Below are 27,608 nucleotides of genomic sequence, written 5' to 3' on the forward strand. Positions count from 1 at the left end.
CAGCCAGCAGCATTGTGGCAGTGCATTTTCACCTGCCTCCCCCATAACACTATCTTTTTCACTGGTGCTATTTCTGGCACTACTGCTGGTGGTGATGTCTAAAAACATTGCCCGCAGTGCTACCAGAAAAAGAACATTTTTTCCACACCCAAACCCCGCCCTAACTCTGCCACTTTCCCTAATTTAAATGTTACAGAGGCGAGAAGGCCACATCCTGTTTTGATGAATGACCCTGTTAATCATATACCCTCTATTTCACCAAAAAGTGTACTTTTTAACTCCCCCTCGAAATACTTATATGTGCACAAAGGTGTTCTCGCATTACCAGTCTTCAGAATTGTTCAGAAGTCAGTGAAATCCTCTTATGTTTATTTCTGAATAAAGAATTTTATGAGGTAAAATTGTGCAAACGCTCATTTCGCTATGTAAGGTGTGTCCCAAATGTGCAGTTCTTGGCATCTTTTTAAAGGGTTCTTTTTGGTGACAGAGGAAAACGATATAATTTGGTGCCAGCACTCTTGAAATCAGAGTGCCTGAGACCACCTGCTTTTATGATACCCTGTTTCATTAGCTAATTTTGTATTAATTTCACTGAGAGATCTTCAGGATGTGCATGTCCCATAATTGGCATGATTGAGAGACCAAGAACTGTAACTATAAAAATGCATGAGGAAATTTTGCTGCCTGATGCTATCAGTGTTTAAAAGTTACTACAAATGTGGCATTGGATCTAAAGACCTTCCTAGTATGAAGGTCATTTTACCTGCATCTGAGTGTTACATAGGGCTTTAATCTACTGCACTTTTAAGTATTGAAGACAAATAAGAGGTAAGGATTAATTTATTCTAGGTACACATATATTCACTTATCCTCAACACTAACTATATGGGAGAGGGCAGTATTTTTGATTAGAATATCTAAATGACAAAATATACTGGATACTTCTCAATTGCTGCACAAAAGGTAGTACACACACTAACCTAAATAATAGTGCTAGATAATGGTGAATTTTGCCTGTCTTAAAGTAGCAGGTCCCTGTTTGCATAGAGTACTCGCTTTGAAGGCACATTTGATCAACCTAAACGGGTAACTCTTCTTAATACATTTTTGACTCATCTGGGATGCTTGAATTTTGTAATCCATCATTTCCTAGCATGTAGATAGACTCCAGAACCAGTGCATTTATGCTCCCCTGTCGGTAGATGGAGATGGAGCAAGCTGATGTCACAGTATATATAACCCTGCAGTACCCCCAGCCTGCCAGTATTTTCCGTCTCCAGAAGATGGTGGATGTGCATCTCCCTTTGGGGATTGCTTTGAACTTTTTGAAAGAAGAAATTTGAAATTCTAAATTCAAGAAAAGAAAGCCCTGCTCTCCTGCAGTGATACCTAAAGTTCCCTCTCCCAGTTGAGAATTCCTGAGGCAATTTCCATGGTCCCCCTCCCAAGGTGTACCTGGGTTTCCCAGCGTGGACGTAGCTGCTAGTCAGCTGAAAGTCAGCAGGTGCAGGAAGCCGAGCGCGGCGGTGACGGCAAATGCCCTCTCCCCCCGTAGCTGGAGACAGTCTCTGTACTCAGCCAGTGAACACTGAGCTCAGGGAAGGTTTTTTTTGTTTTGTGTTTGTTTTTTTTTTAAAGTTTTACCTGAATCAGAGACACCGGTTTCAGGATTTCTTCTGGTCTCTGTTCTTAGAGCGCCGTGCCAACGTTCATTCCCGCTGCCGTTGGAACTGGGTGGGTTGAACGGCCCCTGGTAGGCTAGGCCTCGCACTTATAATTTTTTCTTGCATGCCACATGGTAGGTGGCAGCGGCTGTTTTCGCATGCTCTTTTGCATGCTCTGCTGCCATCTGTGCGCAGTATATGGACTCTGCACCCATGTGCGCTTTTTACGTGCACAAACCTTTACACACTTAACTTGGCGCACAGGTTGTGCGTGCAGCTTGCCGTGCTTTTCTTCTAGGTGCTTATTTTTGGGTGCATTTAATTTTTGAGCACGAGCAGTTTCAACACACATTTACCATAGCGATGGTGCCAGTAAGCAAGAAGCCTAAGCGTCTTCCTATTTATGTTGCCTGACATTAGGGCTTCTCAGCCTGCCCTGGCTTCTAACCTGTATAGGGCTGTTCAGACGCTCAGGGAGAGCTATCTTTCTCTGATTTTGCTAAATCTGGCTCTTCCCATTCTGATAATGGGTTGGGCACGGCATTGACGGGGGATGCCAGATCTTTGTTCTCCTTTGACTGGCGAGGGCAGTTCTGTGGGACCAGCTCCAGTTCCTTGTGGACCCAGCAGGTTTTTCTTGAGTGGAATTTTTGCAAGGCGCAGTCCCCCACTTCCCCCATTTTTGTCCAGTTGGACAGTAGCAGGTGACTCCTCCCTCTTCGAGTCCTATGCTTAAGTGCCGGGGCTCCCGACAGGGGTCCGGATGGCATGATGATGAGGTTGATCCAGATTCCCTGGAAATTGAGGAAATTCCTCATGTTACAGTTCTTTCATAGAGATGGACTGCCGGCCCTGATTTCCCAGACTTTGAAACAGCTGGGTATTCCTGGCTCGGATACTGTCAGAGCCTAGGAATAATCCCATCTTGGTTTCCCTATGTAAAGCCTCTGTCTTTTCCCGGTGATGGATGCCATTTGGGAATTGATCTGGAATGGGATGCCCCAGAGGCAAATTTTAAAGGGAGTCATACATTGGAAGGCCTGTAACCCCTGGATCTGGCTGTGAGTGAGCATTTGCTTTTTCCCAAAGAGGATGCTGTGGTATGTGCCATGTCTTTTTTTTATTTATTTATCATATTTTTTAAATTTTACAGAATACACTTAATGATTCTCAAAAGAAAACAAAACAATTATTTAACAATAATCCTTAAGGCAATATAATAGAGATTTCATTAATAAGTCTATATTCCTATACAATACTATAAAGAAAGATAAAAGGATACCAAATATTAGTAGAGCATTATATCAACATTACAAGTCAGTTTCGAAGACATAATAAGGAGGAAAACAAACTATATCTTATATCTAACTCCTGATAGATTTAGGTAGTTTTGACTTCACTTTTACAATTAGCCAGAAAATTCTTCAATTCCGATGGTTTGTAAAAGATGTAACTATTTTTCTCATGTTGAAGAATACATTTACATGGATACCTTATTTTTATATGAGCACCCAATAGTCTTGCTTCTTGACACATATCAACAAATAGTTTTCTACGATTTTGAGTTTGTTTCATTGTATCAGGGTAAAAATAATCTTAACACAAGATCTCTATCTATTGGGTTGATAAATGATACCAATAAAGTTCCCCTATATTCTATTTGCTCCTCACTTGGTGTTTCTAAGAAGGCCGTAAGATCTGCTTCTATATTCAAATTTAAACCTTTAGCCACTAATTCGGAAGTATTTTTTGGCATGGAGGCATATTATACCTTAGATGTTAATGGTATTTTATCAGCAGATATTAATAATACTTCCATTAGATATTTCTTTAATTGCTCTTTCGGTGATATCAATTTTATACAAGGGAAATTTAATATTCTTAAATTTAAATACCGCATCTTATTTTCTTTTTTTTTTTTTTTAATAATTTTTATTGGCAAGAAAACACAAGGCCGTCCTGAACGCGGTCAGAATAGATACCAGCCCAAAACATGTAGAAAACAGCAACATTGTAATACAGTAACAGTTCAAGGCAATGGTGGCTAACTAGAAGCCAGCAATTGCATATCCTTCCCATCACTTTTTCCCCTGTTTACCAATCCATCCAACCCCACCCTCCCCAGTCCAGCACCAGACATCCACATTCACACCATCCCTGCCCTCCCACCCTTACGCATCTTATTTTCTATATTTTCTATTTTCCTTCTCAGCAGCTTATCTGAACAAATCAAATTAGTTTGAACTTCTTGTACTGTTTTCAGCAGATCTGAATCTTCCTTTATTTTTTCTTTACATTTATTAACTCCAGATTGAGATTCCATTACCATTTTCTGTGCATTATTAACTACATTTGTTAGCAATGAAATAGAACCTTCCAGTGCTACTATTGCATTCCATATAGCATCTAAAGTTATTTTATCCGGTTTGACTAATTTTTGCATCGTGAGGCCAACACTTAACCCTCCCTCCCGGCAGACTTCTGAAATCTTACTGATCTCTGCTGCAGGGACTCCTTCTCCCCGCTGATCTTTCTCACTAATTTCATTTTCAGTTTCATTAAACATTTTTTCCCCTTAACCTCAGCCCCAAGTCCCTCCTCTGAGTCCGTTCTTTCTCCGACCATTGGTGGGGTGTCCCGGACAGGGTCTTGAGGGTGGGCATGGAATGGGGGTGAAGGAGTTTCAGGGGCTCCGGGGCTCAATGATGGTTGATCTTCCAGGAGAGGCAGGTTATGCTCCTTACCTGATCTCTCAACGGAATTTCCCGAAGATGAAACAGCAGCTGGTGCAAAATATCCTTCAATCAAAGGTTGTATAGGGGCTGCTATCGGTGGTGCAGAGGACTCCAAACGAAGTCGCCCCTTACGCTTTGTGTGAGGCATTTCCAAATAGAGGTAAAGAAGAAGGAAAAAAAAAACAATTTGAAGGTATTTAGATGGGCCTCTCCTTTATAAGTATTGGTAGCCTTTTAAACGGAGGTTCAGAGTTTCAGAAATCAAAATTCAGTTATTTTCCACCGAAGTCAGAAGCGAAGTCTAAACAAAGTTGCGCGCGTGGCTTCAGCGACGCGCTGGCAGACGCGACACGCCGCTAGGAATCCGGCTTTAAGGACCCCGCCGGTCCAATAATTATGCCGTCACTCGGGGAGGTTGCAGGGACGCCATCAGGGCCGGGATGGAAGTCCTCACCCCCGGTAGGCCCTAGCTGTGTCTCTCTTTTCTCCTTGACTCCTCGGCCTCAAGGAATGTGGAAACTGGATCCCGCCGGTCCAATAATTATGATGTCACTCGGAGAGGTTGCAGGGATGCCATCGGGGCCGGGATGGAAGTCCTCACCCCCGGTAGGCCCTAGCTGTGTCTCTCTTTTCTCCTTGACTCCTCTGCCTCAAGGAATGTGGAAACTGGACCCGGCTTTAAGGACCCCGCCGGTCCAATAATTATGATGTCACTCGGGGGAGGTTGTGGGATGTGCCATGTCTAAGTGGACAACTATCCCCTTAGAGGGAGGAGCGGGACTTGAAGGATGTACATGATAGAAGGATTGAGGTTATTCTTGAGTAAGTCTTTGAGGCAGTGGTGATGAATTTACAGATTGCCTCCTGTTGCACCATAGTGGCGAGATCTTGTCTGCTTCTCTCGCAGGAGGTTGATGAGTCTGGAAGGAATTCCAGAGCAGTTATGGAGCCTGCTGCTGCCTTTTTAGCAGACACAGGCTGTGATTTGGTCCGGACCTCAGCCAGAAGAATGGCTTCTGTGATAGCGGCCAGGTGTCAACTCTGTTTGCGAAATTGGTCAACACACAGCTTCCAAAACCAATCTTACCAAGATGCCCGTTAAAGGCTCGCTCTTGTTTGGGAGCAAATTGGAGAAACTGGCCAGTAAGTGGGTTGAGTCTCCGGTGCCTCAGTTGCCGGAGGATAAGAAACAGTTACAGCACCCCTTTGGTAGAGGGGTCATTTTTGAGGTTCCAGGTGTTTTTGTCCCTACAGTGGGATGACCTTTCAGCGTACTTGGCCTAATGGTAGGTCTCGCATCTTTCATCCCCCGGCAGCCCAAGAGAGGAAAAGGCTCGGGTGGTGATCCTTCCAGAGCTTCCCAATGAAGGTTTGCTAACCCACCTTCTGGAACAGAAAATAGGGCGACGTCTTTTCTCTCTTTTATCATAGGTGGGTCAAGATCACATCAGACCAGTGGGTCCTGGAGGTGGTACACGAAGGGTAGGCATTAGAATTTCACATGTTCATGGTGTCCCCTTGCTGTTCCCCGCGGAAGAAGCAGGTACTGGAGTTCATGCTGCAAAGGCTCCTCAGACTGAGGGCTGTGATTCCAGTGCCCATGTCTTAGAAGCATGTGGCATAATTCCAAGAAGGAAGGCTTCTTTTATCCCATCTTGGATCTCAAGAGAGTCAACTGTCAGTTGAAATTGACTCACTTTCAGATGGAAACCTTACGCTCAGTAATGGCGGTGCAGTCAGGGGAATTTCTGACCTGTTAATCTCCTTTCACTTTTTCAGTCTTTTCCGTCTCCACTCTCCTATTTTCTTCCTCCGCCTGCTCCTCAGTCCCCTTCCCTGTTTTTTTTTTTTGTTTTTTTTTTTTTACTTATTTGTTTATTAAATTTTCCAATAATAATACAAAGTAAACTTTAGCATCTTTGTACAGAAATACAAATGATCTTATCCAGGTAAGATAATACAAAAAGAAATTGCCATGACAGTAACTTATGATCTCCCTATGGTTCCACAATCCTTAGTTACCAAGGGGTTTCAAAATTTAGAGAAAAGAAAAATGAGTATAATTTCACAACATTATTGTAATAAAGGAGCATTATTGGTTAAGCTACTCCATTTTAAATTTTATATGCCTAACGGATTCAGATACTAGCTTAACTTAGGGGCCTTTATGACTCTCCAGAAATGTACTCAATTGCTCAGGATTAAAGAAAATAAAAGTATTTCCTTCTTTAACCACGCATCAACATGGATAGCGCAATGTAAAAGTTGCACCAATTTCCAAAACTTTTTGTTTCAAATTTAGGAAAGCCTTATAGCGATCCTGTGTTGTGTGTTGCAAAGTCATGGTAGATCCTTACTTGTCCACCGTAAAAAGAATTCTATAGTTTTGCAAATAATGGTGCTTTACCAGGTTTAAGTCTTGGAAAGATAAAAACGTCAAAAGAAGAGTAGCTCTCTCAAGAACTACTTCTGTTGATGTTTCTAAAAAAGCAGACAAGTTATCCAATTATAAAGAATTTAAGGAAGTTTGCATTAAACCCTGTTTTTCTGAAAAGGAAGAAATTAACTTTTTACTAGACACGGTATTTTTTCCTCAGGTATTTTTAAATTTTCAATAAAATATTTCCTCACTATGGTGAAAAGTGGTAAACCCAAAACTTTGGGGAAATGTATTACTCGTAAATTTAATCTATGAGAATAATTCTCAAGAGATTCTATTCTCCTGGTAGTATATATAGGGTCTCGAATCATTGAGGCATTTATTTTCTGCAATTCTTTAACATCAGACTTAAGAGAATCTATAGTAGAGGAATGTTCTAACAATTTTTTGATGGTCACTAGCAGCTAGGTCCACCTTTGACGACTTCTAGTCGCTGAGCTTGCTCTCTGGAGAGTTTCATTAACCCTGCAGTCAGATCCCAAAGAGATTCTAATGTCACATTAGCTGGTCTTTCTATTGACTGAGGAGAAGCCGCAATATCTGCAGATCTAAGAAGTACAATTTCTTCTCCTCGAAGTGAGATTGTTGGATGTAAGACTTCTGCAGCAGCAATCTCTCTCTCCTGAGATGAATCTCCACCTCCTCCTACAGGGGGATTTGCATATATATTAGCACCCCCTGAGGCAGTCACCTCATCCCCAGGGATGGTAAACATTAGTGTTTACCATCCCTGGGGATGGTAAACACTAATGGCGGCGTAAGTGATATATCCTCAGATGATAAACTAATGGCGGCGTAAGTGATATATCCCCAGATGATAAAGATACTCCTCGCTTACATTTATCATCAATGAGGCTTACCCGCGTAGAGTCAGGAGTAGAAATAGAAAAGTCTGTGATGACTGATCTGGAGGCAGGGAGGATTCCAAAGGAAAAATTCTCACCCTGCCCTTTCTTTTATGAGGCATTTTTATCAGATACTTTAAAACTTAATCAGGAAGTCCCTAAAAGGATCAAAAGACTTATTTTAACCAATATATATATATATTGCTACCCCTTGGGGGGGACCAATACCTGAAAGGAGAGATTTGGAAGTAGAAATATTAATCCAATATTCAAATTCTCAGGCAAAGCCGCGCGCAGCTTCGGCAGCGTGCCGGCGGCATCTGCGCGCCACTGCGAGCCGGTTTTTGTAGCTCCTCCTTGACACAAACCGGAAGTGACGTCACTGGCAATCCGATTTGGGAACCAGGCTCTCTGAATAGATGGTAAGAATTCAGGTAGCGGGGCGATACCTCTCCAGACCAGATCCTCTCCGCTCCAAAAGTAGTTTCTCCCCCACCCCTTCCCTGTTTTTTTTTGTATTTTCTGTCTTTCAGTTAATTATAAACAGATATGATGTTCCCACGAATGTCAGTATAAAAAAAAAACTGTTAAATAAATATTAGTGGTGTGAATTTGACATAGTTAATAGTACTCATTTGTCCATTAGATTTACCTACTGAATAAAAATGTCCACAAAAGGAATAACAGTAACATCACTTGAAATAGAAAATTGTAAGTTTATATCTACATAAACTAGCAGAATGTTTATACTACATAAACTAGCAGAATGTCACATAATTATGTTATAAAGCTAGAGTTAATCTCTAGAGGTTGGCACCATGCCCCTTCTCTTTGTTTATACCTCTCTACCTTGGTTTTCTAACTCTTCACTTCCAATTCCCAGTTGCTCACCCTTGTTATAATGTAACTTTTTACTTTCTGTTCCCACTCTGACTCCTCTAATTAAGGTTTTGACTTGTTATTGTTAATGAGCTATTGTTCTATGTAAACTGAGTTGATTTGATCTGTATCAAGAAAGTCGGTATATAAAAACCCTAAATAAATAAATAAATATCTAAAAAATGTAACAATGTACAAAATGATTTTAAGGATATCAAAGTACCTGTCCAAATGAAAAATATCAAACATTTTTCATAACTTAAGGCCCAAACACATGCCTCAAAAAATGCAGCATAGAAACACGCAAAAGATGACTCAATTGACACCCATCTAACTGCCCTTAATTTGCTGATAAAATTGTTGCAAGAGTAGCTAAATCATAGATGAAATTTCTCTGTTCTGCTGCCATTAATGACATCTCCAAACTATTAGCTCTTGATTGTATAGCTGTCCCTTGATGTATATAAAGAGGCAATGTCCATTGTCATTAAAATCCAAGATGGATCGCACTAAAAAAAAAAATGTAGAAGTTTGCTGAGTTACAAATGCAAGACCCACTTCAGGGGACGATTGGTTGCAAAGAATTGTCCATGTTTTGGTTCCAATAATGACTCTCTTGTAGATACAATGGGTCAATCTGGAGAAGATTGCAACAATTTATGTATCTTGGGTTCTATGTAAAAAAAAAACTAGAGTAATGGGAGTTTTCTCAAAGAAAAACTATATTCCTTTGCTGTCCTGAAATGTTTTGGTAAGCTGTTATCTAATAATTGCTTAATACAAAGTTGTAAATGGCTAGTAGGATCACTTTGAAGTGGCAAATGTACACTAGCATTTGATAACTGTAGATGTACTATCTCATATTTGTCTGTCCATTATGACAATTCTTCCACCCTTGTTCACAGGTTGAATTACAATAGTGCAATGTTGCTGGAGGCTCTTACCAGCCATTCAATCTTGCCTAGGAAAGTTATTAAAATTAACTTGAAATGATTCCATAAGCGATAAGTCTCTAACTACCATCTTCTTAAAAGCTGTTAGTTAATAAGATGCTCATGATGGTTTCCACCTAGATCTGCATATAACTAGATAAATTAGCTGCAGATGTTGATCTTCAAACAATAAGTCACTTTTAAATGCCAAATAAATCTTTAGAAATCGATCCCATTTAAAAATGGGTCATATTGGTTAGTGGGAACAAATGTAAGTGATTTCTGGCGTAATACCAGCTCTCTAATAATTTGTGATGAGTACACCAAGGGCCATGCAGGGCAACCTACCTGTTTGAAACTCATTAACAGTGGAATATTGGTTTCTGTGTGTATACTAATGCAGATTGAGGGTCTTGTCTCTGATACGAGACCCACGATTATAAAACATTAGTAATGCAAACCAACTATATGAAACAGATGTCTGGGTACTCTTATTTGGGTTATTCCTATAGGCATTGATGCACATACATGTACCTGTCTCTGCTTTCATGACCAGTACACCAGCTTCGCAGCAGGACATGGGCTGAGTTTTTGAGTGCTTCTGTTGCCAGAGTTGCTGTGTTATGTTTGGTGTTCCTGGCCAGTGATCAGTTAATACCAAGTATGAAACTCGCTTCTAAGAGCAGTTGAAAGCTTTCACTGGTCATATTTTAACACTATTCCAAGAAGAAAAACCTGTTTGTGAAATTGTCTGAATTCCAATCAGCTGTGTTAAAATGCCGCTTAAAACAGTTTTTAACAAATTCGTTTTTTGACTGTAAAGCTTTTTTAATACTTTGTATATAAATGTAACATTACAGACCAAAATTTTATTATCCAGGTTTAGTGTTAGAATTCACTGTCCAATACACTTAAAATTGTTGAACTCATATTTTTAAATAGGAGCTTTCTAGTGCAGCATGTAGTCATCTTGCTTTATAAGAAACCAACTAAAAGCTAACATATATTAGAGAGGACTTTTTTAAATAATGGAATGAATGCCCTAAGAAATACTGTACAGTAGTTAAGGTGGCAGATCACTGTTACCAAGGCTTACTATGATCTTTGAACAAACTACAACTATTCATTCCTCCTCTCTCATCTGCAAAACTATCTTCTACTAGACAAAGAGCCTTCTCTATTGCCAGACCAAAAGAATGGAACTCTATCCCAGGATACCTAAGTTCCATCAAAGATCCCAAAAATTTCAAAAAAGAACTAAAAACATGGTTGTTTAGACAATCATACACAGAATGATATAATCTATATCTATATTTAACAATTCAACCCCATCTTGAACCCTAATACTTCTGTACAATAAGTCTTTGCAAAATTTAAACCTAATTGGTATCTTTCTAACATGTTATTCTCCGCTCTTTACTGAGATGTTATATGTTATATGTATTACTATTTGTATTATATTATATTTATAATTTATATCTGTTCTATGTAATGAAGTTGTTACACTGTAAACCGGAATGAAGGCTCCCAGCTATATTTCGGTATAGAAAAGAACATAAATAAATAAATCTGTATTCATTTGTCAAACACAAAAAAAAAATTGATTGCGGTCCAAACCTTGCATTCATGCAAATGTTATCTTGTGCATATTATTTATGAATATCCTGAAAACCTGACTGGCTTGGGGGTCTCCTAAGTCATGTTTGGTAACCTATATGGTAAGGCCACCTGAATACAGTTTGTTCTGAAGTGCCCTGGTCTAGTATGCTATATAAATGACAGTTTAATGACTTGACGGGGGAAAATGAGTGTGATATTAAGCAATGATGCTTATAAACTGAAGATAGAAGATGTGAATGCTGCATACATCTTCAGAATAACATTGGAACTTAGAAAATTGTTTCAGTATTGCTGATTTATACTTACATGTTTGGTCACAGATTTAGGGACACAAATGGACTGATTCAGAGCAGTTGCATTATGCATACATAAGGTGACCTCATGTTCTTTGAAATTAAGCGCCAAAATAAATTAGTAAGTGATTTTAGTAGCTTAATCGGGGAAGGCCAAATTGCTAACGTAGATCAAAAGAGACACTACATCAGTGCACCTTCAAATTTCACTCCACATTAGAGGTTTGCTTATAATGCCTGTTGGAATTGCCTCTTCCAGCCTGTAAATGGCATCCCTTCCTTTTGCGTAACAGCGGGTAGAGAACTGATTTTCTTCTAGTTCTGTGATCCTCAAAACTTATTCAGCTCCTGACCTGCAGTGGTTTTCAAATCTCATTGACTCAGGAGATCAGGATTTGATTACATTTCATTTGCCACTAATTTGTAGTAAAACATCGGAATGGGTTAAAATAGTATAAAATACAAATTAAAATAAACACAAAATCACACATACTATAAATTTAATTAGGTATTATGTTCAACTTTTATCACCTCTTGTTATAAAACCCAGGGAAACCCTCACCTCTATAACTTCCTGAACTAGCTCTTCTGTTTACATTTTTTATGTGAATTTGTTTTTCTTGTAGAGCTTTAAAGGCACAGCGAGTGTTGATAATGTATCAGAACAGGTGATGAATGTGAAAATAGATGACAAAAAGCCAAAGGAATCTAAACCAGAGGAGACAGTTCAAGAGGTTTGTATGGAAACAGTTTGTCCTTCCTGTTCTTTGGAATTAATTAGATCAGTTAATAACAAGCACTGCTCTTACTAATTCATCTTTTACACTTCAGAAATACATCGTTGAATTGAAAATTTGTATATGATTCTTTGGAAAATGTATGGCTTAGACAGTTAATGGTTTTCTGTTGAAAATGAACAGGAATATCCAGATGGGTTAAGGCACAAGGTTTTACTTCATAATATATAAGGAGCCATCTCTGTGCCAAATGTGCAGGATATTTGATTTAGATTCCTGAGCCCAACGTACTCCTTGAGCAGGCTAAGGCTAAAAATTCTGCAAAGGCAGTGTCCGCAGTACCCTCTGCCTTTTTGCTTCTGCCTCAGGTGGGTGGAGATAAGGAGGAATCCCAACTATCACATAGTGGCAACATACTGGTCTCTAGAGAGTTGTGCTCTTCAACCCGTTGCTAAAGATTGTTGCTGCAATGAATGAACCAAACAGGCTTAAGAAGTGGACTGGGGAATCCTTCAGATAGTTGCAAATGAAGGCTTATGATATAGCTCAAGAAGAAACCTGTTCCAATTCATCTTGAGATCCACAGAAGCAGGAAGAGGTGAAAGGTCAGTTTTTTTTTGGCAGTTTTCATGAGCTACACAAGACTATTGGGCTGAAATAATTGTATTGGAAGTAGAATAGAATTATAAGGAATTAAATTCACTTGGTAAACCAACTCTAAATACCAATTTTAATGCTAGAGAAATTAGTCTGACACACAACGCTAGCTAGATTGTATTACCCAGAAATGTGGAACTGTGCCCAGTCAAATAGAAGATAATTTTATTCATAAGGCCTCTTCTTAACTGCGGTCTTTGCACACCTCAAGTGAGTTCTTATTTTCTGCCTCTCAGCTTGAAGTTCTCTAGGAGTTGGAGAGTTAGTGCTATTTAACCTGCAGATAGCATTCCAGCTTGGTTAACATTGTATCAACTACTCTTGAAAGGTGTGGCTAATCCTTTGTTTATACTTCCCATGACTGTATTCACTGGTAGAAATTCTGGGAGCTGCACCAGCACGTCTTCAACCAGGAATCATAAAATATGAGAAGAAAACCCAACCAGAACATTAGATACACTCTTCAGGACATGTTATTTCTTACCTTGATTAAAAAGTATCTAGCAACACCTGAGGTCTTCAGTACTTCCAGATAAGGCATCTCATTATTGAGGGGAGAAAGGGCATTAGTGCTAGCAGGTAAAGAATAATTTTCTTATATACCTGGATTGGCAAAGACTAAGCCGAGCTTGTTGTGTTGCAGAAACTCTTTTTACTTAAGAGAGCCTTCACTTCCTACTCTGTTCTGCCAGTAGTACCACAGTTAAGCTAACAGCTAACACCATAATGGGTTATCAGTGGAGTGTGACATCACTGAAGGAATAGAGAAGACAACTTTTAAAGGAAGACCAGGCTTCCAGTCTTCATTAATAGGCAACTAAGCGGAAAAGAAACATAGAAACATGACAGCAGAAAAAGACCATATGGCCCATCCAGTCTGCTCTTCCGTCCAATTAATTTAGCATTACAATTCTCATTACTATAGAAAAGAACATGGGAATCACAGGAATGTTGTCTTTTTTTCTATTGATAAGCAGACCTGAATTAGCCATTTCATGTGGGTAATGTTGTTTGGCAGTACTGAACTGACTTCTCTCCAAGCTGTAGAGCTTCAATCTCCATTGAGTATGTGTGGTAATTCCCATGCAAGTGTTGCCTCATGCATCTTCTGTCATCTTTTGTTCAAGTTGCAATGCTGACATGTACTTCCTATCTCCTCTATTTTATCTCTTCAAACTTACCTTTTGTTCAAACATTTTTCTGCCCTACTTTGCTGTTGCTGCAGCCCCACAAAAACATTTTTAAGTGCTGCCAAAAAGAAAAAAAAAGGTTTCTCACAACAGTGTTGTGCCAGAAGAAAAGAAAACTATTACAGTGAGTGGTTTTAAGAACTACCTGTATTGCAAAATTCTCTCCCTCCAAAAGCTATGATAGTGATGGTGAACTCTAGTCCTCGAGTGCCGTGAATAGGACAGGTTTTTAGGATATCTACAATGAATATGTATATGAGATTTGCATGCACTGTCTCCATTGTATGTAGATCTCTCATGCATATTCATTGTAGATGTCCTGAAATCCTGGCCTATTTGTGACCATCAAGGACTGGTGTTTGCCATCACTGAACTATGATTTCTATCACGGCCCGGGACTTGGACTACTTTTCTTATTATTGGAACCTCACTGTCGGGATGCCCTAACTCTAATGCTTCATTAGTATCCTTTGAGGCTACCTCCCTCCAAACCATGCGCTGCTGAGCGACTGTCTGCTTTTCCCTTTGTTCTAGTTTAAAAGCTGTTCTATCTCCTTTTTAAGCCTGTTCCACCCTGGTTAAAGTAGAGTCCATCCCTCAAAAGGTTCCCCAGTTCCTTACAAAACTGAATCTTTCTTCCTAGCACCATTGTCTCATCCATGCATTGAGACTCCAGAGCTCTGCCTGCTTCTGGGGAACCTGTATGTGGAACAGGGAGCACTTCAGAGAATGCTACCCTGGAGGTTCTGGATTTAAGCTTTCTACCTAAGAGCCTAAATTTGGCTTCCAGAACCTCCCTCCCACATTTTCCTATGTCTTTGGTGCCCACATGTACCATGACAGTCAGCTCCTCCCCAGCAGTATCTAAAATCCTATTTGACTCGTGAGGTCTGCCACCTTCACACCAGGTAAGCATGTTACCAGGTGATCCTCAAGCCCACAGGCCACCCTGCTGTCTACATTCCTAATAATTGAATCACCAACTATGATGGCTGACCTAACCCTTCCCTCCTTGGCAGTAGTCCTGGAAGACACATCCTTAGAGTGAGAGGACAATGCATCACTTGGAGAGCAGGTCCTTGGTACAGGATCATTTCCTGCTGCACTAAGTTGATGCTCTCCGATCATGAGACCTTCCTCCTCCAAGGCAGCACCAGGGCTGCCAGCCTGGAGTTGGGACTTGGTTACAATGTCCCTGAAGGTCTCATCTATATACCTCTCGGTCTGCTTCAGGTCCTCCAGTTCTGCCACTCTAGCTACCAGAGATCAGACTCATTCTCTGAGAGACAGGAGCTCATTGCATCAGATGCACACGTACAATTTCTCACCGGAGGGTAAAAAATCATACATGTGACACTCGATGCAAAAGACTGGGAGGCCCCCCTCTTGCCTAGTTAAGTTTTAGATTGCTATGGGTGTAGGATTGCATACAGTTAGGATCCTTTAAATGTATTAGTGTATTCACTATATATCTGGAAGTGACCTACAAGGGAATGATCAACTCTTGATAAGGTTTAGGGAATTTCCGAGTTTGTGTGAAAAAGTGACACCTGCCTAAATTAAAGGATGAGCTAGGAGTAAATACAAACACACAAACTTCTGTTTGTTGCCTGCCTTTCTGACTACTTATTTAAAACAAAAACACATGAACACACTAAATATGCCCCAATAGTTTACTTCTCCCCAATACTTTTAAGTTTTAAAAATTTCTCCAAGCAGAACTTACTGAACTTTCCAGCCACCAGGAAGGTGATCCTCTCCTCTGTGCTCTCAAATTACAAAATCAGCCAAGGCTTATCAGGTATAAGCTGTGGCTTACTCTGTTGCTCATCTCCAAGAACTACCCATCAAAGAGATCTGGAAAGCTGCTACATAGTCTTCAGTCACAGATTCACATCCCATTTCTGAGTTGATAACATCTTAAAGACTGGTATATTTGGGCAAGCAGTTTTGCGTAAATCTGTTCTTGCTGTAGTCCACTGTATACAATGGAATCTGGGTTGCTTACTAAGTAATTGTTCTGCTGCATCCCTCAGCTTGGGAATCCCTCACATATATAATGGCTAATTCAGCCTGCTTATTGACGGAAAAAAAAAACATTTTCTTACTGTAAACATTGTTTTCCGTAGATAGCCGGACGAATTAGCCATAGAATACCTGCCCATCTCCCTGGAAAGACAACTACATAGCTAGATTCAGCTCTGTTATTGATCGAAGAAGCTCATGAGGCAACACCTGTGCAGGAAATTACACCCATGCTTAGTAGAGCTCCATAGTTCTACATCTTGGAGAGACAAGTCCATTCAGTGTCACCAGATGTCACCTATGTGAAATGGCTAATTCAGCCTGCCATCTACAAAAACCAACATTTTACAGTAAGAACTTTATTTTTATTACTGGATTTTGGCACTGTCTCTAGCAGGCATAAAGCAATTATAATTCTCTGTATTTCTGTCCTTCAGGGTCCACCAAAATATACAAAGTCTATTCTGAAAAAAGGAGATAAAACTAACTTTCCAAAAAAGGGAGATACTGTTCACTGCTGGTACTCAGGCATGTTGGAGGATGGAACTGTGTTTGATTCAAATATTCAAACAAGTAAGTTTTTACATAAAGCTAGACCTATGCTTAATTTTAAAGATACTTTCCCTGTACGTACCCGTATCAGTCCAGACAGTGGGTTGAGCCTCCTGTCCAGCAGAGGGAGACAGAGAAAAACTGAAAAGGTATCCTATATCAGGACAGTGCTCACCCTGCGTCCCTTCAGTATTTCTCTGTCTCCCAGCAGAGGCAGGCAGTTGAACCTGCGGTTCCCTAGCTTTCTCTGTTTTCCACACTGGTGATTTCTTTCTTTCTCTTTCTGATTGTTTCCAGGATCCAGTATTGATTAATTTCTGTATGTAAAAAAAAAAAAAAAAATTTGAAGGAAATCAAACTTCTTGTCCATGTGAGACACCTCTGTCTCACAGCTCTTACAGGGTCCCAGGGGGGATTTTTCCCCTTGAGTACTCAGCCTGGGACCCCTCTTCCCGGTGACCACTTGCCTGCCTTAAAGGGGTGATACTGGTGGTCCAGTCACTCCCCCTTCTCGCTCCTGCCTCAGGTCTTTTAGCAGAGAGGCTCCCATTCCTCTGCTCGTTTCTTTAGGGGGGGGAAAAAAAAAATCTGAGGCACAGCTTACCCATGCTTTTCATTGCAGGCTCCAGCTGGGGAAGTGATTACTGGTGGTCCAGTCCCTCTCTTCACCCATGTGTGTCTAAGCACTGTGTAAAAAAACTTCTCTTTTGGTTAGCTGCAATCCAGGACCCCTGCCTACGTGAATCGCCGCATTTTTGGCCGATTTCGTGTTTTGTGAGCCTTTTTTTTTTTTTTTTTTCCCCTCCCCACGTGCCGCAGTCATCCTGATGTATAGCATGTGAGGAATAGGGTGCACGGTTTTCTAGGACTTGGATTTGCTCGAGGTGCCTTCCAGGGGGTGTGGGCAGCTCTTTTTCAGGGTCTGCAGCAACAGCCAAGCCTCATGGGGCTCAAAAACGTCAGGCTCTGTAGGAGCTCAGACCTGGTCCTTTCTCCCTCAGTGCAGGGATGGCAGCCATCTTAAGTACATGTCTTAAGCACATGTCATGCAGCTCAGGCAAGGGCTGTGGGGGAGGGGGAGCTTCCTCCTACATCGTATCCAGTCCCTGCAACTCCTGATGAGAATGCAGCTCAGAATCAGGTTTATTTTTACAGGAGGACCCTGCTTTTTCAGATCAGGATGTTGATTCTAATTCCTTTTCTTTAGATTTTGTCCTCTTTATGCATAAAGCCTTTTTGGCTTCCAGGTCTCTGCAAGGTGGTGCCTTGCCAGTCAGATCTAAGCAGGGACTGCCCCCCAAGGTAGCCAAGCGTGCCGATGTTCTCACGTCTCTAAGGGTCGCGAAGTTAAAAGGCGCGGTGGTTTCAGGAGGGTCTGCCACTCCGGACATGCTGGGCAGTGCAGCTGCAGGAGCCGGGACGGGCATGGATGAGGAGCAAGGGAAACAAGCTTCTTTGGAGGGTGATGACCCTCAGGTGGTACATCTATTCCAGAGGGAGGAGTTGGAACCCCTCATTGCTGCAGTCCTGGCGGAGCTCGGGGTTTGATCTCCACAGTCTGTAGCAGTCTTGTGCAGCGGGCAAGCCTCAGGTGGGTTCAAGAATTATTCAGCACCCAGGACCTCCCGTCTGCAGAGGCAGAAAGGCTGGAAGGCGCAATTGCGTATGGGGCTGATGCTCTGTATGATCTCCTCAGGGTGCAAGCCAGAGCTATGGTCTCAGTGGTGTCAGCCAGGCGATTGGGATGCAGACTCCTCTTCTACATCGCAGTTGGGCACTCTACCCTTCAAGGGTAAGTTACTTTTTGGTGAAGACCTGGACCAGCTTATCAAATCCTTGGGTGACAAGGTTCATAAGCTACCGGAGGACCGCCCCAAGCAGTTCAGATCCTTTTTTTGTCGCGCTCTCGTTTCCGGGGGCAGCGCAGGTACAAGAAGCCACGTGGAGCTTTTCAACGAAACACCTCCACTAGGTCTCTAGCATGGTCTCACTCCTTTCGGGGCAGACGGCTCTTCCGAGATGGTACCCATCAAGGCACCACCGCAAAGTCCTCACAATGGTCGGCCCATTCCTCCATTCCAGACTTAGGTGGTCAGCTGCCCCTATTTCTTGAGGGAATGAGCCAAAATTATTTCGGATCAGTGGGTCCTCAAAGTCATCGAAAGAGGCTACGCGTTAGTTTGCCTGGAATCTCCTGGACCTCTACTTGATCTCACCCTGCGGAACTCGGAAGCGCTCAGTGGTGTGCCAGACTCTCGACGGGCTTCAAGCGCTCGGTGCCATAGTCCCAGTCCCCCTCCAGGAACAGGGATCCAGTCAGTATTCCATCTACCTCGTCGTCCCCAAAAAGGACGGCTCCTTTCGACCAATTCTGGACCTCAAGAGAGTCAACAAGGCCCTCAAGGTTACCCATTTTCGGATGGAGACCCTGAGGATGGTCATAGTGACGGTTCGTACAGGGGAGTTCCTTGCTTCTCTCGACCTGACGAAGGCCTACCTTCACATCCCGGTCCGCCAGGAACACCAGAGATTTCTTCATCTCAACATCCTGGGATGACATTTTCGGTTTTGAGCATTCCCATTCGATCTCGCCACCGCGCCATGCACATTTACCAAGATCATGGTGGTAGTGGCGGCCTTCCTCCGGTGGGAGGGAGTCCTAGTCCACCCATACCTGGACCACTGGCTCATTTGGGCAAAGTCGGAGGACCTGTGTGTGATAGCGGTCAACCGGGTCTTGTCAGTTCTCACCTCCCTCGGGTGGATAGTCAATTTCTCAAAGAGCAACCTCAAGCCCTCTCAGGTCCTCTAATTCTTAGGAGCACGCTTCGACACTCATGTGGGCAAAGTTCTGTTACCCGAGGCCCGTACGCTCAAGCTCATGGGTCAAGTCCAACATCTGTTACCTCTCATGGTCCCGACGGCCTGGGATTATCTCCAGGTTCTGGGTACTATGGCTCCAACTATAGATTTAGTTCCCTGGGCTTTTGTGCGTATGCGTCCTTTGCAGAAAGCTTTGCTAACCCGCTGAAAGCCAGTCTCGGAGGAGTTTGACACCCTTACCACTTTCCGATGTTACCATCGACAGCATGCAGTGGTGGCGCTCTCTCTCCCACCTGTTGAAGGGGATGCCCTTGGAGACACCTCTGTAGATTGTCGTGACAACGGATGCCAGCCTCTCTGGCTGGGGAGCGGTGTGTCAGAATCAGTCTACCCAGGGACAATGAACCCCAATCCAGACACACAGGCACATCAGTCGTCTGGAGACCCGAGCGGTCCATCTGGCGCTCAAGAATTTTCTGCCCTTGATCCATCGCAAAGCTGTGGGAGTCCTCTCCGACAATTCCACCACGGTAGCTTACATAAATCCCCAGGGGGGGGGCACCAGGAGTCATCCAGTTGCCCTGGAAACCAGCAAGCTGCTAGCCTGGGCGGAGCGCCATCTGGAATGGCTAGCAACCTCCCACATTGCAGGGAAGGAGAACACTCAAGCCAACTTCCTGAGTCGTCAGCATCTAGACCCCGGAGAGTGGGAATGGTCCAGAGAGGCGATTGGATTTGATCGTGCACAAGTGGAGGGTCCCTCACTTAGACCTGATGACTACTCTGAGCAATGCAACGGCCCCCAGATTCTTCAGCCGCAGAAGGGAGCACTGCTGAGAAGGAGTGGATGCACTGCTCCTACCCTGGCCTCACGATGTCCTCCTTTTCATGTTCCCACCTTGGCCTCTGGTGGGAAAGGTACTCAGAAGAATATAACTCCACAAGGGGCCGGTCGTCCTCGTGGCGCTGGAGTGGCCTCTGAGACCGTGGTTCGCAGATCTGGTGAACGGACGGTCCTCTCCGCCTCGGCCATCTGCCAAACCTGCTCCGACAGGGTCCAGTATTTTTTGATCAGGCAGATCGCTTTTGTCTAGTGGCCTGACTTTTGAGCAGCAGTGACTAAGGAAGAAGGGTTATAAGGATGAGGTTATCTCCACTCTGTTGCGGGCCCATAAGACTTCTACCTCTCTGGCTTATATTCAGGTATGGAGAGTGTTTGAGACTATGTGTTCGAGTTTGCTCGAGATCTGCTGGACCTCTACATGGTTTCCCCTTTCGCCAGGCTTCAAGCTTTGGGAGCCATAGTCCCAGTGCCACAGGAGTAACAAGGCGTCTGCCAGTATTCCATCTACTTCATCGTACCAAAGAAGGACGGGTCTTACCATTCAATCTTGGATCTCAAGAGGGTTAATCGGGCCCTCTAGATAGCCCATTTCCGGATGGAAACCCTGTGGGCGGTGGTAGTGGCGGTTCGTCCGGGCGAATATCTGGCCTCCCTCGACCTGACTGAGGCCTATCGCCACATACCTATCCGGCACGAGCACCAGAAGTATCTGTTTCCACATCCTGGGTCAGCACTTCCAATTCCGAGCTCTGCCCTTCGGCCTAGCCACTGCTCCCCACACCTTTACCAAGGTCATGGTGGTGGTGGCAGCAGCCCTCTGAGAAGGGATCCTAGTCCATCCTTACCTGGACGACTGGCTGGTGCGGGCCAAATCGATGACGCTTTGCAGCCTAGCAGTCAATCGAACGCGTAACCTTTCTCTATCACCTCGAGGTCTGACGTGATTTTGGCCCATTCCTCCAGAAAATGAGAGAGATGTCCACCTAAGTCGGGAACAGAGGAATGGACTGGCCGGATCTCATTGGGAGGCGGGCTTTGCAGAGGAATGTTGCGGGTTACCATCCCGGAAGGTGCGGCGGCCACAAAAGGAATGAGAACATGTCTGGGACCTGGAAGAGTTTCCTCTGGGAAAGGAGCCCCTCGCCCTGTTGGCATATCTTCTCTGTCCCCTGAAGCAAGAATGCGTGGGGAAGAAAGACCTAGGCTGTTTAGAGCGGTCCTCTGGTAGCTTGTGAACCTTGTTCTCACCCAAGGATTTAATAAGCTGCTCTAGGACCTCGCCAAAAAGCAGCTTACTCTTGAAAGGAAGTGTGCCCAGCTGTGACTTAGAAGAGGAGTCTGCCGACCAGTTGCGCAACCAGAGGAGGCATCTGGCCGACACTGCTGATACCATTGCTTTGGCCTGCACCCGGAGTAAATCATAGAGGGCGTCCGCTCCATACGCCACTGCCCCCTCCAGTCGCTCTGCCTCTGCAGGCGGGAGGTCCTGGGTGCTGAGCAATTGTTGGACCCACCTAAGACTTGCCCTCTGCATGAGACTGCTGCAGATAGTCGCCCAGACACCGAGAGCCAAGACTTTGAAGATAGGCTTAAGATAAAATTCAAGCTTACGATCCTGGACATCCTTAAGGGCGGTGGCTCCCACCACTGGGATAGTAGTGTGTTTGCTGACCGCAGAGACCGAAGAATCCACTTTAGGGGTTTTCAGCATTTCCAGGCAATCCTCGGGGAGATGGTAGAGCTTGTCCATAGCCCTACCCACCTGTAGTCCCGTCTCAGGAGCCTCCCATTCCCGAAAGAGCAATAGCTTGTGCATGGGATGGCATGGGAAGGTGCGTGGAGGCGCCCTTAGTCCCGCCAGGACTGGGTCCACATGAGCTGGCGTTGTGGCCGTAACCGTATCATCTAGAGCAGTGGTTCTCAACCCTGTCCTGGGGACCCCCCCAGCCAGTCGGGTTTTCAAGATATCCACAATGAATATGCATGAGAGAACATTTGCATGCACTGCCTCCATAACATGCAAATTTTCTCTCATGCATATTCATTGTGGATATCTTGAAAACCCGACTGGCTGGGGGGGTCCCCAGGACAGGGTTGAGAACCACTGATCTAGAGGGACCTCAATCCCCAGTTCCTGCAGGATAAAGGGAATGAGCGGCTCTAATTCTTCCCTTTGAAACAATCGTAATACGCGGGGGGGTCATCCCCTTTGAGAGAGGGACCCGGTAGGGACTGATCCTCATCTGGATCCTGGTCCGGCAAGGCAGGTGGCTGAGGTGGATTGGGGGGGAGGGGTACCCCCAGTACCACTCTAATCCGTACGGAGCCTTGCAGGTCCGGAGCAGCGGGAGGGGTAGGCAATTGCGGTATCTTGGGGGGGGACGACGACTGGAGAGGGGTCCTCTTCCTCTTGTAAGCTAGCCAGGTAAGACTTGTGCATCAGGAGCACAAATTCTGAGGAGAAACAGGGTCTAGTTTTCCCGGAGGGGGGCCCAGGGCTCAAATCGAGGGGGGGAGGTGACAATTGGGTTCCTCAGCCCTCTGCAGCTCCGAATCGGGAGCTGCACGAACACCCAAGATGGCCACCATTCCTTTCGGTTTCTCGAGTCGGGAACTGCCTGGTTATGCGACGTGAGGAGCACCCCCAGGTCTGCGGTGGAGTGGGCACCTCGGACGGACCCGCCCCACCCAGTAAACAAGAGGAACAAACCCCATCGCGAGAGAGCCTAGCCGCGGGCTCTCCGCAGGCCAAACAGCAGTGAGATAGCTGACAGGCTGTCCCCTGAGAAAAGCCGCGAACAGGGGAAAAAAACAGCTGAGCTGAGCCAGGGAGAGGAACAAGTGCAGGTGATCAAACCCTGCCCGTTCCTTTCTCTGTTACCACTTCCTGAAATTAAGAATAGCGCCTTATTTTTGTAAAATTATTTATATTCCTTTTTTTTTTTTTTTTTTAACAGCGGAATGGGCTTCCCTGTAAACACCACCGGGGAAATAAGGCGTCCCGGGGCTCAAGGCAGTGTCTGAGGGGAAGGGACTGGAACCACCAGTATCGCCACAGCACTGAGAAAGGAGCCTAGACTGAGTGAACTCAAGGGGCAAGCCCTTCTAGGCCCCCCCCCCAAGGGCAAGGGGACAGCACTGTCCCCTGAGACAGATTTAAGAAGACAAAATATTGTAAATTTTAAAAAAAAGTTGTGTTTTTTTTATAAATTAAACATAGAAATTAATACTTGCTTGAACTTGGAAAGATAGATAAGAAAGTACCCCACAGTGTATAAATAAAGAATTGAAGTAAGGGAACCGCAAGGTGAGCTGCTGGAGACAGACAAATACTGAGGGGCTGCAGGCTAGGCTCTGTCCTGATATAGGATACCCTTTCAGTTTTGGTCTGTCTCCATCTGCTGGACAGGAGGCTCAACCCACGGTCTGGACTGATCCAGTTACATACAGGGAATGCAGAATATAAATCTTAAATAGTAAGAATCAGCTTGACTATAGCTAATTTTTTAGGCACTAGTTAATTGTATTATTACTGATTTTAAATTAAATGAACACAGAACTGAAATTTCAAAGTATAGTAATTCTTTATGCAAACATAAGTTTAGCTACTTTAGCTAGTCATGAGCAGTAGAAAATAGAGAAAATATGGCACTTAAGGGCTGAATTTACCCAAAATATTTTTAGATCCTAGAGGGCAAATGGAGGTCAAAAGACATAATTGTGATAAAAGCAGATTTGGTGAATATATTTGGCATGAAGAGAGAAGTTGTCACAGCTTGAAAAGAGATTTGGAGAAGCCGCCACAAGCACTTCAGTAATGCCCTCTGACCTGTTGACAAATGCCCATTCACTTACATGTATGTACACCTTTTAGTTGCCTCTGAAATTTCTCTGCCCCAAATTTACTACATTCCATGGCAAGTATGAATCCAATTCAGAGTGGCTACTGCCTCTCCTTTTTCCAATGGGAATGATGCAATATTTATAACATTTATGCTTTAGAAAATACAAGAAAAACAGTTGGATCAGACTCTCTTCAATATACTCTATCAGATACACCCTCTGAAAACATTTTAATGACCTTATCTCCTATTATTTAAAAATGTATTATTTTTTTAATTTAAAGTTTTAAAGGACCAGTGCCACTTGTCTCACAGGTAATTGCAGCACTTGCCTTTTTTATAAACAGCTTTGGCCTTATTAGCTTGTATAACATGTACACCATCCTGTTTTAAGTCTTCAAATCTGTACACCTTCCATCTCTACCAATAATTCTAGAAACCTCACCCTTCCCACTTTGTACATGCATACAAACCCTTGATGACTTATCTACCTTTCTTCTCTACAGCATGCATCCACAGTAATGTAGATGCCCAGGACTGTAGAGGATATTTTATTACTGACCTTACCATGTGCCAGTATTATATTTGCAAGCATGAATCACTCTTGATATACATAGCTGTACTATATATAATCTTTCCGTATCGTACAGACACCACACACATTACCTTAGCTTAACAGTGCACAACTTGGACCTTTTGAGCTATAAACACTACAAAAAAAAAACAGGTCATACAGGAATTAGACACATTAGACATGACATAAACAATACCAAATTTTTATTTCCAGGAAATGAAAATTAAGGGGGAAAAAGTCTAAGCGCTTAGTCTCTCTCTCCCTTGAAGACTGAAGGTATTGTGAATGCCTTTAAGGGGGATTCCTCTCCTCCCTTCCTGGGCCTGCTAAAACCAGGGCTTCTGCTATTTTTTGGCCGAGCAAATGACCTTCCTATTTTATGACAGTTTTTGAGGATGTCTAGCTAAAGTGAATAATTTATAAATATGTAAATTCTACCTTGACCACATTAAAGCATGGAGTAACATTTCTGTGTAGTAATAACTGAATTTTTTTTTATTAAAACATACATTCTTACACTACATTGCAGGTTCAAAAAAGAAGAAAACAGCTAAACCTTTGAATTTCAAAGTTGGAGTAGGAAAAGTTATTAGAGGAGTAAGTAAACAAAAATATCTGAATCTATTAGGTTTCTCTGATAATGAAATGCCAAGAAGTAAATTGGGACTCAGTATCTGAGATGAATCCAGCTGGTTACATGTTTAGATGGGTAAAGTAAACTAATTGGTCTTACACCAACTGTAGTTAGTGAGCATTTTGACAGTGTACAGTATTCTAAAGCAGGAAACCCGATCAGGGAATCTGAGGAAGTGTCAGGAGTTGTAAAGCTAAATTAGTTGGGCTGATGGGCAGACTAGATAGGCCATACAGTCTCTTTCTGCCATCAAGATTCTATGAGATGTGCCTGTTTTGAAATGTTTTCATACATTACACCCTCACTTTCTCCAGCAAACTTTGTTTTTATTAAATATTTTTGGTATCTTTAAGTTCATAAGAACATAAGTTTTGCTGTGCTGGGTCAGACCAAAGGTCCATCAAGCCCAGCAACCTTTTCCAACAGTGGTCAGTCTAGGTCACAAGTACCTAGCAGGATTCCTAAATTCAATAGATTGCATGCTGCTTATCCCAAGGACAAGCAGTAGATTTTCCCCAGTCCACTTTAACAGTGGTCTATGGACTTTTTCTTCCAGGAACTTGTCCAAACTTTTTTTAAACCCAGTTACAATAACAGCTATTACCACATTCTTTGGCAGTGAATTCCAGAGTTTAATTTTGCATTGAATAAAAATGTATTTTCTCCTATTTGTCTTAAACATATCACCTAGTAGCTTCATTGCATGTCCCCTAGACTTTGTACTTCTTGAAAGTGTAAACAGCAGATTCGTGTTAACCATGCCAATCCACTCATTATTTTATAGACCTCTATCATATGTCACCTCTGTTGTCTCTTCTCCATGCTGAAGAGCCCTAACCTCTTTCGCATTTCCTCATAGGGAAATCATTCCACCCCCTTTATCATTTTGGTCGCCCTTCATTTGTAACTTTTCTAATTCTGCTATAATTTTTTTGAGATGTGGTGACTAAAATTATATACAGTATTCAAGGTGCAGTTGCACTGTGGAGGGATACAAAGGCATTATAATATTCACTGTGTTATTCTCAGTTCCTTTCCTAATATTTCCTAGCATTATATTTGCTTTCTTGGCTGCTGCCACAATCTGGACAGAGTATTTCAAGTATTATCCACAATGAACCTAGATCTTTTTCCTGGGTGGTGACTGCCAGTTTGGAACCTTGCATCATTCATGTAGCTATATTTTGGGCTCCTATTCCATATCTGTATCACTTTGCACTTGTCCACATTAAATGCCATCTGCCATTTGGATGCCCAGTCTTGCAGATCCTATCTATATATTCATCAATGTTGTTCTTTATAATAGTTTCAATCATTTTTCCCAGCACGGATGTCAAGCTCACCAGTCTGTAGTTTCCTGGCTCACTTCTGGAACCCTGTTTAAAAATTGGCATTTCCTAGCATGTAGCAGATGGAGTCAGGACCTATGGATATAGTGTGCTCCTGATAGCAGTTGGAGACAGAGTCAGATTTCAATCTGACGTCAGCACTACATATACCCGTGCACGAGGCTTTGCTCTCCAGTTTTTTTCATCTCCATAGCAGTTGGGGACTTCACACACGCACAGCGTTAGAAAACCAAACTCCAAATTGAAAGAAGAAACAGAAAAACTTACCTCCAAAACGAGCCCCGTTCTCCTGCTGTGATACCTAAGGGTCCCTCCTCCAGTTGAGATTTCCTGAAGTGATTTCAGGGATCCCTCAGAAGTAAGCCTCTGTCCCGGCACGGACTTAGCCCCCAGGAAAGGGAGCGGCTGAGAGGCAGCGGGTGCAGAACAGAGTGCAGCGGTGAAGGTAATTTCCTCCCCCCCCCCCCCCCCCCCCCCCCCCCGCAGCCGGAGACTGCCTGGCGGAGGACCGGGAAGCGCCAAGACAAGGTAAGGTAGTAAACTTTCTCTGTCTCCGAGGCTCGGACAGCCACAGAGATCGTCTCTCTGGCGTCTGTACATTCGGGCTGAGCAGCCCCGTCCGGGCTAGACCCCAATCCGGCAAGAGGGTCCTCCCATGTGGAGACCCCCTGGGGGGGGGCGCCATCTTAACGAGTGGTCGCCAGCGCCCCCCCCCCCACCTGGTCACCGCATCGTCCGCATCTTCACTGTGCACGCAGCGGCGCGCTCAGGGGTGCCAAGCACACAACTAGGCCCGCGCGCATCTTCCGTCCCTAAGCGCACAACGTGGGCACACCTGGAACGCATAACCAGGCCTCCTGGCACGCGCACCTGTACAGGATACATGCGCAAAGCATGGCACCGCTGTCTCTATAGCTGTCTATATAATACTTCAGTGAGCGGAGTCAGTGGTCTGTACTGGTTGGCTCCCACA

General features: G+C 43.5%; 1 protein-coding gene across 1 annotated transcript in view; it reads left to right on the forward strand.

Annotated features, from left to right (window-relative positions):
• Nucleotides 1-27,608, forward strand: part of FKBP3 (FKBP prolyl isomerase 3) — a 45,005-nt gene that overhangs the window by 8,452 nt on the left and 8,945 nt on the right. Inside the window, exons 3-5 of the mRNA XM_029598469.1 lie at nt 12,035-12,142; nt 16,455-16,590; nt 25,182-25,249. Coding sequence (XP_029454329.1) covers nt 12,035-12,142; nt 16,455-16,590; nt 25,182-25,249 — 312 coding nt within the window. The remainder of the gene's footprint in view (nt 1-12,034; nt 12,143-16,454; nt 16,591-25,181; nt 25,250-27,608) is intronic.

The sequence above is a fragment of the Rhinatrema bivittatum genome, chromosome 4, assembly GCF_901001135.1.
Source record: "Rhinatrema bivittatum chromosome 4, aRhiBiv1.1, whole genome shotgun sequence".
Classification (NCBI taxonomy): domain Eukaryota; kingdom Metazoa; phylum Chordata; class Amphibia; order Gymnophiona; family Rhinatrematidae; genus Rhinatrema; species Rhinatrema bivittatum.